This window comes from Eretmochelys imbricata, chromosome 1 (genome assembly GCF_965152235.1).
Source record: "Eretmochelys imbricata isolate rEreImb1 chromosome 1, rEreImb1.hap1, whole genome shotgun sequence".
NCBI lineage: Eukaryota > Metazoa > Chordata > Testudines > Cheloniidae > Eretmochelys > Eretmochelys imbricata.
Window position 1 is genome coordinate 361,129,646 of NC_135572.1, and position 18,239 is coordinate 361,147,884.

At 45.3% G+C, this 18,239-nt stretch overlaps 1 protein-coding gene across 1 annotated transcript in view; it reads right to left on the reverse strand.

The window, feature by feature from the left end:
- SHANK3 (SH3 and multiple ankyrin repeat domains 3) overlaps window positions 1–18,239 on the reverse strand; it is a 667,177-nt gene that overhangs the window by 588,946 nt on the left and 59,992 nt on the right. Inside the window, exons 2-3 of the mRNA XM_077807959.1 lie at window positions 17,337–17,540; window positions 3,067–3,138 (exon numbers count right to left, since the gene is read on the reverse strand). Coding sequence (XP_077664085.1) covers window positions 3,067–3,138; window positions 17,337–17,540 — 276 coding nt within the window. The remainder of the gene's footprint in view (window positions 1–3,066; window positions 3,139–17,336; window positions 17,541–18,239) is intronic.

Sequence of the window (18,239 nt, forward strand, 5' to 3'; positions counted from 1 at the left end):
ACATACCAATGGTCACATCACAGGGAAATAAACTCTGCCCTCAGACTGGTCTCAGAGATATTCCACAAAAAGTGTTTCTCAAACACAAAACCTCTCACCCAAATCCAATGCTCCTCTGAGATCCATCACATCCATCAGCCACAATGTCACTCACACAGCGTGTGAGGGCCGTCCCAGCACCAACACACCACGCCACTACTCACAGAGAGACAGACGCCTAGGGCTGTAATTGTGAGAACAGAATAGGAGATGAGGATGGAAGCAGAGGGTACCTTGCTCTTCATTCTGGACCTGCTGGCCCCTGAAGTTTGCCTTTTGTCTTTCTGTTCAGTCAGTTTTCTTCCTAGGGAGGAGCCCATGTCCCTCACTCTGCCCCTCTCCTTTCTCACTCCGATCTCTCAGTCCCTGTCTCAGGCCAGAGAAGGCTCCAAACCGGGATGTGGAGCTTGCAAACACATGCTTTCCACAATCTCATTCTCTCCAAGTAAAGCAACAGCAGTCTGTGCCGAGGGTACAGGTTACACCAGCACTGGCTTTCAGGACCGTGTTCTCTTCAAGTGAGCAGCCGGCGTGCATGTAACACACACACACTTTGTCTCTCTGTCTGACAGCCTCCCCCTCTCTCTTTGCCACTGTATTTCTCTGTCCCTCACAGGGAACGGTCTCTCCAGTTGGCTGCTGGATATGGGCTTCTCTTTTGCTGTCTGATCCTCACGACCTCGGAGCGACACATCAGTGGATGCAACACACATACACAGGAAAAAGCTAACTAAATTAAATGCACAAGTCAGCATCTTCCCCACAGAAATCAGGTGGGACTGGAGGCTCAGCTTTTCATTGCACTGCCCTGTCTGTATAATAAGGGACAGATTCAATACAGTTTGGGGAACAAAAGAAGACCCAACACAAAGGGATTATTTTTAATAGAGGTTTGTCTGCAAAGTGCCTATGCCCTTCCTCACACATCTTTGGGGGCAGCACATTGCACACAGGCTCAGATGTCCCCCCACTATACACTAGTCCTCAGCCCCCTGCCTTTCTGAAAACATGGCCCTCAAGCTGCACAGTCCACTAGTGCCATGCAATAGTGACTTGAACTCCTTGCCACTAGGAGAGTGCGGGAGACTTGTGTCCATTGCTCAGATGTTCTTGTGCCAAACATCATGCTACTCGCTGCATAAAATCTCTCCCTTGACTCACTCCACAGACACAGTTAGTCTCATGTTGCGGCAACCCTGCAAAGGCTAACGGAAGGGTCTGTAATTCCCTCTTCTGGGTTTGAGGGTCCCATCTGGAAGGACAAGCCTTTTGGGGAGATTGTTTTCTCTCTTTCTGCTTAGGATCTGCTCAGAGTTCCTCCCATTCAGCTGCTGTTGTTTTATAGACCAACTGACCCTTTTCTGCCCCTCTGCCCAGCAGCATAAGTCAGCAGCATCAAAGATCCCAACATCCCAGTATTGACCTGTGGAATTGTGCCAGGAGTTAAACTAAGGAAGCCTACAGCTGAAGGTCAAACAGACTCCAACACTGCCATGAGCATGGAGATAAAAACAGGGACAAATGGCATGTGTCTGAAGGAAACTCCACAGTGCACTAATAATACACTTTCTATTTCACAGTGCAAGAGTGACTGGCAGCTGAAGAAGCCGTGCCTGGAGATGGCTCAAGGTTGCCCCAGTTTGAGTAAGTCAGAGTCTATGCCTGAGGGTAGATACGAGGGGTCCACATCCAAGCAGGTCAGAGTCAAATGATGGCATGTGGGGAAGAACACACATTATGAGGTTCTCCATAAAGCCACTACTCTCTCCTCTTTAAATCCCTCTTCTCCTGTGACTCTTATAAGAAATCAACCCTTATTGATGGCCAGAATGCAGGGAGTCAGGAGTAGCTCACACTATTTGTTTATTTATATTTTTTAATACTTTCAAATGTGTTGGACCCATCAAGCAAGCCATGTACACAGCTAACCTTTGGAGCCGAGGGACAGGAAGTCTTGTCCTCATTCCTCTTTTATCATCCATTGTTTCTCATACTTGCTGATTGCATCTTGCTTCCAATTAAACCCTAAGCTTTTCAAAACAGGAAATCCTGTCTTTTTAAGTCCTTGTGCAGCATCCAGCACAACTGGGCCCGATCCTGATTGAGCCCTCTATGCACTACCACTATACAAATCAACAACAATTAAGGATACCTTGGCCTGAGGGGGGGAGAATCAGGCTCGGGGGAAAGAAGGGTGTCTATGCCTGACAGTAATATCTGAGTTTCAGCCAGGTTCCTGAAAAAAAGTTCTTCCCAGTGTAACATCTGAAGTCTCTCTCTGTCACACACACACACACACACCACCCATCTGCAGTGTACTTGGGAAGTGGAGGACTTGGAAAGTACATTCCTTTCCAGGAAACAACCACAAAAAAATCTTTTGCTCTTTTTACTAAAGTTGTCTCCATTCTGAACTTAGTTCAGGCCAGATGACGAGTCTCCAAAGAAATCAGACTCTCCTGTCCTGATACACACATGGGTTAAAGCCTGGGGACAAGGCAGTGCAATAATGTTTCTGTACGTGAGGAAGAGAAGCCCTACAGTGTCTGCCAGGGGAGAGGAAGGGTGCTTGTCAATGTACACCATTGTGCTGTACTGGTATTCAGTGACTCATCAATATCAGCGAATAAAGCGGCTCTTCAGCTGGCCCATCATGTGTTTCTCCCAGCCTCACCATCCCAGGAGAGGCTTAGCCCTGACCTCTCCCTCAGAACTCAGTCCAGCTGCACAACTGATTGCTGAGAGTATGTAATCAGTTCAATGTCACCAAGGTGGGCTTCCAGCCACAGTTCCATGGGGGGGCCTTCAGCTCAGATCACTAAGTAACACAACCCAGCCCTTGGCAATCAACATACATTTTTAGGGGGGAATTTGAGGTCTGGCAAAGGGGGAAGTCTGGAATGTACACAAATCTCTTCTTCTCTCTTTGCCAGCGAGAGTCTCTCTGACAGACTATGACTTATCTGGATAGGCTGTCGATACAGCTATCCAGACTTCAAGCTCCCTGAGGCTAGATGCCAGTCTTACCTTTGTGTGGAGCTTGGCAAACTGCTTGTCATCCAGCAGACTCTGGGTGTACACACGCCTCTTGTACCGGAACTAGAGAGGAGAAGGGAAAGAAAAGTGGTCAGACACAAAAGCCGAACAAAAGCCAAGGGCAATAGAGGGGAATGTGGTCTCGATGAAATTACTATACGGTGGGGGGAAAAACTGGCTTAAAGACTGTACTCAAAGAGTAGTTATGAATGGTTTGCTGTCAAAGTGGGGGAACACATCTAGTGGGGTCCCACATAGGTCAATCCTGGGCCCAGTGCTAATCAATATTTTCATTAATGACTTGAATAATGGAGTGGAAAATATGCTTATAAAATTTGTGAGGACACCAACCTGGGTGGGGTTGCAAGCACTTTGGAGGACAGGATTAGAATTCAAAATGACCTTGACAAATTGGAGAACTGGTCTGAAATCAACAAGATGAAATTCAATAAAGACAAGTGCAAAGTACTTCACTTAGGAAGGAAAAAATCAAATGCACAAATACAAAATGGGGAAGGACTGCCTTGGCAGCAGTACAGTTGAAAAGGGTCTGAGGGCTAAAATGGATCACAAACTGAGTCGGAGCCAACGACGTAATGCAGTTAAAAAAAAGGCTAATATTCTTGTGCATATTAACAGGAGTCTTGTATGTAAGGCTACGTCTTCACGACAAGTCAGGGGTGTAATTCCCCTGCTCTTGTGAACACACTTGCAGTAGTTCGGTGAGAGCTCACGCAAGTGTACACAGCCGTGTAGCAGCAACAGCAGAGGCAGTGTCAGCGAAAGCACGACTGAGCTGTGCCAAGTACAAACCTGCCTGAAATTGGTGGGTAGGTACTAGGTACAGCTCAGTCATGCTACACTGCCATTTCTGTTCACCATCGCTCTCATCGAGCTACTCCGAGCCTGTGCACCCAGGCAGGGAAACCACACTCCTAGCTCATGGAGTGGACATTACCTAAGACACAGGAGGTAATCGTCCTGCTCTCTGCAGCGTGGTTAGACCTCAGCTGGAGTACTGTGTCCAGCTCTGGGCGCCGCACTTTAAGAATGATGTGGACAAATTGGAGAGAGTCCAGAGGAGAGCAACACAAATGACGAAAGGTTGAGCAAACCTGCTCTATGAGGAAAGGTTTAATGAAAACTGTGCATGTTTAGGCTACGTTTACACTTAAAGCATTGCAGCTGCGCCGCTGCAGCACTTCAGTGTAGCCACGCAGGACAGCAAAGGGAGGAGTTCTCCCGTCACTGTCGTTAATCCACCTCCCCAAGAGGAAAAGGAGTACTTGTGGCACCTTAGAGACTAACCAATTTATTTGAGCATGAGCTTTCGTGAGCTACAGCTCACTTCATCGGATGCATACCGTGGAAACTGCAGCAGACTTTATATATACACAGAGAATATGAAACAATATGAAACAATACCTCCTCCCACCCCACTGTCCTGCTGGTAATAGCTTATCTAAAGTGATCATCAGGTTGGGCCATTTCCAGCACAAATCCAGGTTTTCTCACCCTCCACCCCCCCCACACAAATTCACTCTGCTGCTGGTGATAGCCCATCCAAAGTGACAACTCTTTACACAATGTGCATGATAATCAAGTTGGGCCATTTCCTGCACAAATCCAGGTTCTCTCACCCCCTCACCCCCCTCCCAAAAACCACACACACAAACTCACTATCCTGCTGGTAATAGCTCATCCAAAGTGACCATCCTCCCTACAATGCATTCTATACAATACATTCTCCCTACAATACAGTGCTAATAAACAATGGTCACACAAACACCACCCTATACCGGAAACCTACTCACCGCTATTCCTACCTGCATGCCTCCAGCTTTCACCCTGACCACACCACACGATCCATCGTCTACAGCCAAGCTCTGCGATACAACCGCATTTGCTCCAACCTCTCAGACAGAGACAAACACCTACAAGATCTCTGTCAAGCTTTCTTACAACTACAATACCCACCTGCAGAAGTAAAGAAACAGATTGATAGAGCCAGAAGAGTTCCCAGAAGTCACCTACTACAGGACAGGCCCAACAAAGAAAATAACAGAACGCCACTCGCCGTCACCTTCAGCCCCCAACTAAAACCCCTCCAATGCATTATTAAGGATCTACAACCTATCCTAAAGGATGACCCAACACTCTCACAAATCTTGGGAGACAGGCCAGTCCTTGCCTACAGACAGCCCCCCAACCTGAAGCAAATACTCACCAACAACCACATACCACACAACAGAACCACTAACCCAGGAACTTATCCTTGCAACAAAGCCCGTTGCCAATTGTGCCCACATATCTATTCAGGGGACACCATCACAGGGCCTAATAGCATCAGCCACACTATCAGAGGCTCGTTCACCTGCACATCCACCAATGTGATATATGCCATCATGTGCCAGCAATGCCCCTCTGCCATGTACATTGGTCAAACTGGACAGTCTCTACGTAAAAGAATAAATGGACACAAATCAGATGTCAAGAATTATAACATTCATAAACCAGTCGGAGAACACTTCAATCTCTCTGGTCACGCAATCACAGACATGAAGGTCGCTATCTTAAAACAAAAAAAACTTTAAATCCAGACTCCAGCGAGAAACTGCTGAATTGGAATTCATTTGCAAATTGGATACTATTAATTTAGGCTTAAATAGAGACTGGGAGTGGCTAAGTCATTATGCAAGGTAGCCTATTTCCTCTTGTTTTTTCCTACCCCCCCCCCCCCAGATGTTCTGGTTTAACTTGGATTTAAACTTGGAGAGTGGTCAGTTTGGATGAACTATTACCAGCAGGAGAGTGAGTTTGTGTGTGTATGGGGGTGGGGGAGATGTGAGAAAACCTGGATTTGTGCTGGAAATGGCCCACCTTGATTATCATGCACATTGTAGGGAGAATGGTCACTTTGGATGAGCTATTACCAGCAGGATAGTGAGTTTGTGTGTGTGGTTTTTGGGAGGGGGGTGAGGGGGTGAGAGAACCTGGATTTGTGCAGGAAATGGCCCAACTTGATTATCATGCACATTGTGTAAAGAGTTGTCACTTTGGATGGGCTATCACCAGCAGGAGAGTGAATTTGTGTTGGGGGGTGGAGGGTGAGAAAACCTGGATTTGTGCTGGAAATGGCCCAACCTGATGATCACTTTAGATAAGCTATTACCAGCAGGACAGTGGGGTGGGAGGAGGTATTGTTTCATATTGTTTCATATTCTCTGTGTATATATAAAGTCTGCTGCAGTTTCCACGGTATGCATCCGATGAAGTGAGCTGTAGCTCATGAAAGCTCATGCTCAAATAAATTGGTTAGTCTCTAAGGTGCCACAAGTAATCCTTTTCTTTTTGCGAATACAGACTAACACGGCTGTTACTCTGAAACCTCCCCAAGAGGTGGCAGCTAAGCCGACAGACGAATTCATCCATTGATCTAGTGCTGTCTGCACCACAAGTTAGGTCATCTCAACTACACTGGCTCAGGGGTGCGGATTTTTCGCACTTCTGGGTGACGCAGTTGAGTCGACCTAACTTTTTAATGTAGATCTTGCATTAGCCGTGAGAAAAGAAGACTGAAGGGGGAACCTGAGAACCATCTTCTAATATGTTAAAGGGAGCTATAAAGAGGATGGTGATCAACTGTTCTTCTTGTCTGACCTTCAGGGGACATGGAGTAATGGGCTTAATCTATAGCAAATAAGATTTAGGTTAGATATTAGGAAAATCTTTCTAACTATAAGGGCGGTTAAGTACTGGAATAGGCTTCTCAGGGAGGTTGTGGAATCCCTGTCATTGGAGATTTTTAAGAACAAGTTATTAGACAAACACCTGTCAGGAAAGGTCTAGGTTTACTTAGTCCTGCCTCAGCGCAGGGCACAGGACTAGATGACTTCTCAAGGTCCCTTCCAGCCCTGCACTTCTATGATTTTATTATTCTAGATCTCACGTCATTTCACAGGTTAAAGAGCCTTTGTTTAATACAAATTTTAGGTCTAGAAAGGACCATCAGATGATCTAGTCTGCCCCCCCTCTACATGACAGGCCATAGAATTTTTCCAGTTAACATTGTACCTAGCCCAATTACTTGTGTTTGGCTAAAGCATCTCTTCCAGAAAGGCATCCAGTTTGGATCTGAAGACATGAAGAGATGGAATATCCAGCACTTCCCTTGATTATTTGTACCAGTGGTTAAGCACCCGTTGAAAATCTGTGCCTTATTTCCAATTTGAATTTGTCTGGCTTCAGCTTCCAGGCACTGGTTCTGCCTTTCTCCACTAGATTAAAGAGTCCTTTAACACCTGGTATTTTCTCCCCATACAGGTACTTAGACACTGTAATCAAGTCACTTCTCAATCTTCATTTTAATAAACTAACCAGACAGAGCTCTTTAAGTCTCTCACTGTAAGTCATTTTTTCCAGCCCTTGAATAATTTTTGTGGCTCTTTTCTGCACCCACTTGTTTTTCAACAACCTTCTTAAGGATGAACACCAGAACATAAAAAATGGTCACACTGGGTCAGACCAATGGTCTGTCTAGCCCAGTGTCCTGTCTTCCAACAGTGGCCAGTGCCAAGCACTTCAGAGGGAATGAACAGAAGAGGGCAATTTATCAAGTGATCCACCCCGTCGTCCAGTCCCAGCTTCTGGAAGTCAGAGGTTTAGGGACACTTGGCACATGGGGCAGCATTCCTGACCATCTTGGCTAATAGCCACAGATGGACCTGTCCTCCATGAATTTATCTAACTCTTTTTTTAACCCTGTTATATTTTTGGTCTTCACAGCATTCCACGGCAATGAGTTCCACCAGTTGTCTGTGCATTGTGTGAAGAAGTACTTCCTTTTGTTTGTTTTAAATCTTCTTTAATTTCATTGGGTGATCCCTAATTCTAACATTATGCGAAGAGGTCGATAACATGTCCCTAGTCACCATCTTCCCACCAGTCATGGTTTTATAGACCTCCGTCATATTCCACCGTCGTCGTCTCTTTTCGAAGCTGAACAATCCCCATCTTTTTAATCTCTCCTCACGAGGAAGCTGTTCCATACTCCTAATAATTTTTGTTTCCCTTCTCCGCATTCTTTTCAATTCCAATATATCTTTTTTAAGTGGGGTGGGGAACCAGAACTACACACAGTATTCAAGGTGTGGGCGTCCCATGGATTTATAGAGTGGCATTATGGTATTTCCTGTCTCATTATCAATCCCTTTCCTAATGGTTCCTAACATGCTGCTAGCTTTTTTCACTGCTGCTGCACATGGAGCAGATGTTTTCAGAGAACTATTCACGATGATCCCAGTATCAGTCTCACCTTTGCCATATGGAAAAAATCCCCTCCCTACTCCTACTCCAGAAGTGGGCAAACTTTTTGGCCCAAGGGTCACATCTGGGTATGGAAATTGTATGGTGGGCCATGAATGCTCATGAAATTGGGGGTTAGGATGCAGGAGGGGGTGAGGGCTCTGGCTGGGGGTGCAGCCTCTGGGGTGGGGCCAGAAATGGGGAGTTCAGGGTGTGGGAGGGAGCTCTGGGCTGGGGCAGAGGGTTGGAGTGTGGGGGGGGGGGGGAGGAAGAGCTCAGGCTGGGAGTGCAAGCTCTGGGGTGGGGCTGGGGATAAGGAGTTGGGGGTGCAGGAGGATGCTCTGGGCTTGGAGGGAGAGGTTCGGAAGGCGGGAGGGGGATGAGGGCTGGGGCAGGGGGTTGGGGCATGGGAGGGGGTCAGGGGTGCAGGATCCAGGTGGCACTTACCTCAAGCAGCTCCTGGAAGTAGCGGCATGTCCCCACTCCAGCTCCTATGAGGAGGTGCGGCCAGGTGCCTCTGCGCACTGCCTAGTCCGCAGGCACCGCCCCTGCAGCTCCCATTGGCTGTGGTTCCTGGCCAATAGGAGCTGCGGGGGCAGCACTTGGGGCAGGGGCAGCGTGTGGACCCCACTGGCTGCCCCTACGCTGCTTCATGTCGCTGCTTCTGGGAGCTGTGCAGAGCCACAGCACACGTGGAGAACGGCAAGCCCCAGACCCCACTCCCCAGCTGGAACAGGGCAAGCCCCAGATCCCACTCCCCAGCAGGAGCTCAAGGGCCAGATTAAAACATCTGAAGGACCGGATGCGGCCCCGGGGCCATAGTTTGCCCACCCCTGTCCTACTCACTATTCCCGTGTTCACACATCCCAGAATCACAATTACACTTTTTGACACAGCTTTGCATTAGGAGCTCTTGTGCAGTTGCTTGTCCGCTATGACCCCTAAATTCTTTTCAGTGTCACAGCTTTCCAGGTTACAGTCCCCCATTCTGCAGATGTGGCCTGCACTCCTTTTTCCTAGATGTACAACTTTGGATTTGGCTGTTCTAAAATACATTTTTTAATGGGCCCAGTTTACCAAACAATCCTAATCACTTTGTTTGACTACCTTTTGTCCTTATTATTATTTGCTGCTCTGCCCTCTCTGGGTCATCAGCAAATTGTATCAGCAGTGATTTTATATTTACCTCCAGAACACTGATGAAAACACTGAATAGCATCAGGCGGAACATCGCACCCCCATGCGATGATGATTCTCCCCTGAGAACTACATTTTGAGATACTGCTTAGCCAGATCTTAACTCATGTATTGGGCTAATTTTTAATCAGAATGTCATGCGGTACTAAGGTTTCAGAGTAGCAGCCGTGTTAGTCTGTATCTGCAAAAAGAACAGGAGTACTCGTGGCACCTTAGAGACTAACACATTTATTTGAACATAAGCATTCGTGGACAACAGCCCACTTCATCAGATGCATAGAATGGAACATATAGTACGAAGATATATATATACACACATACAGAGAACATGAAAAAGTGGAGTAAGAGGCTAATTAATTAAGATGAGCTATTATCAGCAGGAGAAAAAAACTTTTGTAGTGATAATCAAGATGCTATGTAGACAGTTGACAAGAAGGTGTGAGAATACTTAACATGCAAACTAGATACCATTAACTTGGGTTTGACTAGAGACTGGGAGTGGCTGGGTCATTCCACATATTGAATCTATTTCCCCATGTTGAGTATCCTCACACCTTCTTGTCAGCTGTCTACATGGGCCATCTTGATTATCACTACAAAAGTTTTTTTCTCCTGCTGATAATAGCTCATTTTAATTAATTAGCCTCTTACTCCACCTTTTCATGTTCTCTGTGTGTGTGTGTGTGTGTGTGTATATATATATATATCTTCTTACTATATGTTCCATTCTATTCATCTGATGAAGTGGGCTGTAGCCCACGGAAGCTTATTCTCCAATAAATTTGTTAGTCTCTAAGGTGCCATAAGTACTCCTGTTCTTTATGCAGTACTAAGTCAAACACTTTACAAAAGTCTAAGTATATTATATCTACACAGTTACCTTTATCAACCAAACTTGTAATCTCAAAGAATGAAATCACATTTGTTTGACAAGCTTTATTTTCCATAAAACCACGTTGACTGGCATTAACTATACTCCCTTTATCAATTGACTCCTGGATCAGATTTCCCGTTATTTTGCCCAGGATTAATGTCACGCTAACCGTCCCATAGTTATTCGGGTCGTCCCACTTGCCCTTTTTGAATATTGGCACAACATTAGCACTCTTCCAGTCTTCTGGAATTTCCCCAGAATCCAAGATTTATTAAAAATTAACATCAGTGGGCCAGAGACCTCCTCAGTCAATTTTAGGTCTCTTGGGTACAAGTTAGCCAGGCCTGCTGATTTTAAAATGTTTATCCCTAGTAAATATTGTTTAACATTAACTCCTTTGAGGAGTAAAGCTCAGTTTGATCCCCAACGGACAGAGCTCTTTAGATAGTAAACAAGAAGGCCTGTACTCTATCCCCAGAAAATAAGAGAACCTTACTAAGGTAACAGGTGGAACTGATCTAGGTTCAATTCCTGGCTAGTACAGGCATAGGATATAGGAATTCCCAGACTGGATCAGACTCATGGCTCATCTAATTCAGTATCCCACCTGTGACAGCAGCCAGCATACACTGCTTCAGAGGAAGGAAAAAATCTAGGGAAGCTCTCAGGATAATTTATGGTCCACTGCAGTGTGTTTTATGGTCCTATAGGGAGAGCCGGGGGTGGGGAGAAAAGAGAGAGAGATGACTTCTATCAGCCCCAGAGGCTATACAATCTATAGAGTTTACATTTAGCTATTGGTAACTGTCTTTTACAGCAGTTAGCTTACCTGACAGTAAGTGTGTTTCTTCAAGATGTTCTGTCCATCCTAGACATGGTGCACATGCCCTATGCACAGGAGTTTGGAATATTCTCACCAGCAGCACCCACTGGGGTGGCGAATGCACCCTGCACACCCTTGCTCTTCCCCTCCCGAGGACACAAAAGATGGAGTGACCCCAACCAGCACTCAGTTCCTTCAGCATCCAGAATTCATATGTTAAATTCCGAGCTGCGGGAAAAGAGGGTGGCTCATGGGATCTGCATGTGCAGAGCATCTTGAAGAATCAGAGTTACTGTACAGTAAGTAACCATGTTTTCTTCGCATATCTATATGCGTGGATCCCACTCCCGGCAATTAGCCCGCAGCTGACTGCTGCATAGGATGGAAGGTAGGAGTTCATCTGAACATTTGGTGGTGCTACCCTACCAAATGGGGTATCTGAGCTAGAAGCCACCACCAGAGAATACTTTTGGGTGAACGTGTGAGCAGAAGACCATGTTGCTGCTATTGCATGCTGCTGAAACAGCCTGGCCTCTGGTAGAACGAGTTCTACTATCACGTGGAGGGCTCAGCTCATCAATGGGTCAGAAACCCATTTAGAGTCTTTGTGCTGAAACAGCCTTCGCTCTGAATGTAATACTAAATGATATAAACAGCCCAGGTGATTTACACATATGTCTTGTCCTGTGAAGATAATACTGAAGTGCCATTTTAAGATCCAAGGTGTGTAGCTTTGTCTCTCCCGCAGATAAATGAGGCCTTGGAAAAAACATTGGCAAATGGATTTAATGACTAATACAGAAATCCGACATCGCTCTCAGAATAAATTTAGGGCAAGATCTCATTGTTACCCTATCTGCTGGAAATATTGTATATAGAGGGTTGCCATCAGAGCCCGAATCTCTCATTCTATGTGCTGAAATGATTGCTGTTTTCACTGACAAATGAGGCAATAAGAAAGATGACATTGGTTCAAGATCTATAAGGGATGAGAGTGCCATGTTCAAATACCATGGTGCAGCTATTTTCCTTATAGGTTCCTTATAGGACCCTTTATACATCATGAACCATCCGATGCAAAAATACTAAGGCTCCCTGTAATGGTGGATAGAAGGCCGAAATTGCTGCTAAGTGAACCTTGATTGAATTAATGGACAATCCCGATTGCTTCCAAGACAGTAAACAGTCTAGAATCATAAGTGTAGAAACTTGTAACGGAGCATAGTCATGTGAGGATGACCAGATGGAAAAATATGCAGTTCTCCTAGTGAAGGGTTTTCTACTCTGTAACAAAAGATCTTGAATTTCCAATGAACAGCTACAATGACGTCCACATAGCATCCAAACCATCCAAGCAGGGTCTGGGTGAAGAATTATGCTGGAACTCTGGGAGATTATGTCTGCCTGGCTAGGTAGAGTTATGAATTGCTGGCTGGACAGAAGCAATAGGTCTGAGTACCAGACTTGGTGAGGCCAGGCTGGAGCTACTAGGATGATCCGAGCATTGTTTTGTCTCACTTTCTATAACACTCTGAGAATGAAAATGCAAGATGGAAAAGCGTAGATTAGGTGATTTGAGCATGGAATCATGAAAGCATTTGCTATGTAGGCCAGGCTTTTCATTTCTTGTCCCTTTTGGAAGTGAACATGTCCACTTGGGGAATTCCCATCCTCAGAAGACCTATCCCACATAAAGGAGAGTGCTTAAAACCTGGTGAGGGCATAGCACCAGGTAATACAGTAAACAGTAACTAACTACTGAACTAACTAAATAAGTGCAGTGGTACTACTCATTAACTATTTACAAAAGCTAACAGACAATCTCATTGCTGTCATCAGTAATCATGCAGTAGAACCCCAATGAAAGCTCTGACTCAGATTGTGGGTGGTGAGAGGGAAGTGACAGGGATCGGGGCAATGTCTTGGGAGAGGCTACAAGGGCCAGAGGACACAATCGCCACCCCAATGGGTGCTGCTAAGCAAAGCTCTCCAGATTTGCCACACTGGGCACACGCACATCTGAGTGGAGTGCACATCTGCAATCGCTCAAAGAACCATGAAGCTCTCCTCATTGTCACTCCATTGATCTCACTCAATTGTTATCACTGATCTCACTCCCATGTCTAAAGCATCAAAACAGCTTGTGAGAAAGTCCTAGTAACTAACTGACCTTCTGTACAAATGGAGTTTAACACCTCTTTACGGTTCTCTGGTGTAATCCCACTGCAAATAAATCCTTTCTGGCCAACATGGCCTAATCATGCTCTATCCTGACCTGCAGGTTAGCAAAGGAGTAGATTTTTCTCTTCCAACTACCCAATTTTTTGCTTTTTTATTCTCCAGCCTATATTTCACTGACTACTTGGATCTTTAATTGGCTGCAGTTACTACTAAGGACGACAGCAAGTAAAAATGCAAAAATTAAAAACCCTTTGATGTAACTTTATGTCTCAAATTCACATGCCTTGATGTGGCAGAGATTGAAGCTAGAATAGCCCACAGATCTAAAATCCCCTCCTGGATCGGCAATACTGCCATCCTCTGGTATGTAGGCTTCAAAATAGAAAATAGTTTATATACCTTTTCTTGTGTCATCTCCAGAGGAACCTAGAAGGTTCCGGCCACCCTCTTAAGCAACCCCTGAAATGCGTTAAAGTCATCTACGGTAGCAGGGACAGGAAGAGTCATTGCCTCATCTGATGAGAATGATGAAAAAAGAGGAGGTGCGGATGGATCTATCTGATGGCTCTATGTCATCTTCTTCATTCACCTGCTGCTGCTCTTCCTGAATAATTTCCCCTGCAGGTGAGTGAGAGACTTTGGAGACAGGTTTAGGAGATTTGTCTCTGGACCTTGGAATAGGTAATGGAAATTGACCCTGAAAATGAAACTAATACGACCAAATAGTGAGGTCTGGAATCCATACAGACATGGCATATCAGGCCAAGAAGGACGCACCCAAGGAGCATGGGGAGGCTGAGGAACATGACCGCTGTATGAAAAATAGCAAGAATACTTCCTATGCTGTTTTATATCCCCGGATTGGCCCACAGAGAATTGAGCCAGGCTGGGGGAAGGTTTTCTACTGCAAATAGGAGACAAAGAGGAAGACAAGAAAACTTCCAGAGGAGGAGATACACTTGGGGGATCCCAACTCCTGAGGTGAACTCATTGACCTTCCTGTAAACTGACAGAGAAAAAAAAAAAAAAGAGAAAGAAAAACTGGTACCTGTGGCCCTGGTGGTGAAAAGGATTCACAGACAGTAATTAAAAGGTAACATCTACCAGAGGAGACTTCAGTTCCAGAGTCACTCGCGACACTGCCTAGGTAGTAATGATATTTCAATAGGTGTTGCAGGTACAGGATGTCTGAACACCATGGAAATCTGGGACAGTGCTGAATGAGCCAGTGACTGGTGAGTATGTCATCACTGACTGAGCCCATGCTAAATGAATCTATACCAAGTGAGCCTGCAGTGAGCGTGCTGGCATTCAAACAGTTGGTGTCAAAAGAGCTCTCAGTGCTGCAGATCTAGCTGGAGAGGCCAAAGTCATAGGTACCGCAAACAGATCAGTGGGTGCCTTCTTAGCTCAGCGTTGTGCCGGTGCTGATTCCAGTTACTTCTGCAGGGCCAACTGCATTGTGCCGATTTAGCCATGTCCATAGATCATTGGCTCTGTGGTTTCCTTTTGTTTGGTACCAGAGAAGGAAAACAGTGCCAAGAGGCAAAATTAGAGGTAATCTCCTTTCTCTTGCGGATAGCACAGACCACGGAATGTTGCAACAGTGTTTGTGGTGCCATTTACAAGCTCTTGGAGGACCAGTGAGCTCTCTTTGACCCCTTCAATCCAGGAGCAGTAATAGTGGCTGAATACTAGCTGCATGAGTTTTCAGGGAAGTATCTAATCTTGAACTTCTTCCTTCTGAACCACTTCTGAATCTGATCATGCCCACAGATTATTCCAGGCAGTAAAGTTTTAGCCAAGATTCCCTGGCCTTTTGTGTGTATTTTTTTGAATGTGTTAGAAATTGCACACTTAGAGGGAATATGACTCTCTCCTAAGGAGTATGTTAGTCATTAAGGGGAATTACCTCTCCAACATGAAGGACAAGTCTTGAAATGTGGAAATATGGGTTCAGGCACCAGGTATCCTAACTACTAAATTATATCTATAGAAAATAATTTTTTTGCTAGTTGGCTCAAAATGAAACACCATGAAACAAACTAGTAACTACAGAAAGTACAGTAAACTATGTACCTACAAACTAACTCTTATGGGAGACTGAGGTTGTTCTGAGTCTCTGCCAAGGGGTGCTCAGAGTGGTGGCTGGAGTCGCTCTGCCCTTTCTGCCATTGGGAGGGAAGGACAAGGGTGCGCAGGACATTGCCCGTGAATCTATTCCATAATCCTGTGCAAGCAGCGCATGCGCACCACGAGTGGGATACAGACAGACGGACACTGGAAGAAGACATTAGGATTTTGTCTCAGATACAGAAAGAACAGGGGTAGACCTCAGCAACATGAGGGGCTATAAATCTTTATCCGACTCAGCTGCGCTTATGGGGAAAGCCAGGAAATGGATATTTTATATGCTGATCCCAATACCTGTAAAACTTTGGCTATAGCCTACAGATTTCTTATCTCACCAGAAACTCAGTAGACTAAGAGAGCTATTAACCCAAGGGCTGGAACGCTGCTCCCTATTAGAATCCCAGACTTTTGTTTACTGACAAGGCTCTGAAGTGTTTGGAGAATAACTCAGAAGCTGCTATTCTGCCCAAGGTCTGAAGAATCCAGATGCCACACACTGCATATGATGGCCATATGACAAACTGAGAAATTATTTCTGAAAGAAGATCAGAGGGGATGTCATTATGCGTGTGTGCTAAAGTATGCAAGTTCTGTTGAAACCTTATATTGAAATATATTTAACAGCAGCTAAGTGGTGAAAGTCTGTCTAAGGAAGACTGGTGGATTTACTAAATAATAGCTTTCAGATAAAAGCTATTAAACATTCCAAATACTGATTAAAATGTTTAAAATGTGTATGAAGTGTTTACTAAGAAGTTGTGTTGCCAGGGCCGGCTCCAGGCACCAGAGGAGGAAGCAGGTGCCTGGGGCGGCCAATAGAAAGGGGCGGCAGTCCCTGCATTATTGGGGTGGTGCGTCTGGGCCTTCGGCGGCAAGTCCTTCATTCCCTCTCTTCCTCTTCGGCGGCAGCTCAATCGGGTTTTTCTTTTCTTTTTTTCTTCGCCGCGTGGGGTGGCAAAAAAGCTGGAGCCAGCCCTCTGTGTTGCCCTTTCTCGCTGCAGCTGACAGGGAACTGTTATTAAAACCTATGTTCAGGGTTCTGTATGTAACAGTCCATAAGGGTTAACTATGTAATGCTTTCTGAAAAGTCCTGAAGTGACAGAACTCTGACCTGTGTTTCAGCAAAGAGTTAAACTGAGGTGCAGGAAAGGGGAGGGTTATGGAGATGTACATAATATTTACCCCCAGCACCCATTACACAAAGGGTGCCCAAACAGGGTCTGCTACTTGTTACCTAAGCACACCACTTTGGTACTCCAGTCTCTGCAATGGACACATATTGAATACAACATCGAATTCAAGGTCTCTGTCCTGATATTCCCAGTTCTCCGTGAGACAGTCCTTAGCTACCTGACAAACTCCCTCTCCCACCGTGACTTTGGCTTTCCACAACAGCTACACTCCACTGGAAGCTGTTGATCACAAGGGACAGAACTTTTACATAAGCAGGACCAACACTGTGGAGCCCATTGCCAGCAAAGACAAACAATAACCAGGACGCTTGGCACATTGAGAACTAAATGTCAAGCTCGTTTCTGTGATTCAGCTTGCCCTCCGTAACTTCTTCACACAAGCAAACACACTAACCCACCCATTCGCCCAAATTGTTATGGTATATTCATGTTTTCACTCCCACTGGCAAAAAAAAAGAAGAAAGAGATTTTTCTTACTCTTCTTTAGTACTTCTGAGGCACTCAGACACTACCATGATGGAGACCACATAAGTCAGATAAAAAAGCAGATAGATACCTCCAGGTAGGGGACAGGAGTGTCTGGATTCAGAGGGTATTCTCTCAGCAGTCTCTCCTCATCCAGGAACTTTCCAGCCCTGCCATTGAAGGCTGGCTGGAAAAGCCCATAGTTCAGAACATCCTTCAGGCTGTGGTTCAAGGTGCAGAGAATGCGCTGTTTAGAGACCCAGACAGGAACATCAGGATTTAGCCGCAGACATTTCTATGGAGAGAAAGAGAGTGATTAGGGGATGGCAACGCAGCATTTCTGTAATTCCATAACCACATCCAAGAACAACAGTGGTGAGACCATGGAACAAGCTTAGAACAGGAAATCTATAACCTTTTCCATGGCAGTGAGTAAGTAGAAATAGATAATCTGCAGAAATTAGGGAGGATAAGATTCATTAGGTCCGATCTTGTCTATCTCCTGTGATGCCAGGGCAGGATCATTCTCTACAATCTAATCTACAGGGTTTTATCCTCTCTGCAAATAAATGTTTCAAGTAATGGGATGTCCGGGAGAGTATTCCATGGCTTAATACCATACAATTCACTGTCAGAAAGTTTACTCCATTATTCATCTTAAACTGGATATCCAGAAGTGGAAAGATCTCACACATATAAACAGAGACAAATGATTTTGCAAGGCTGGAGACTGCAAGCTCAATTAGGGACAATGAAGGAACCCAGGGAGGTCTTTAACCATTGGGAGGAGAGTCCTTGAAAAAGGAGGCAGAGCTCTACATAACATTTCTAGACACCATTTATGACTGCTTCTTGGAGCAGCTAGTCCTGGAACCCACAAGGGGAGAGGCAGTTCTTGATTTAGTCCCAAATGGCGCACAGGATCTGGTCCAGGAGATGAATATAGCTAAACTGCTCAGTAATAGAGACCATAACATAACTACATTTAACAACA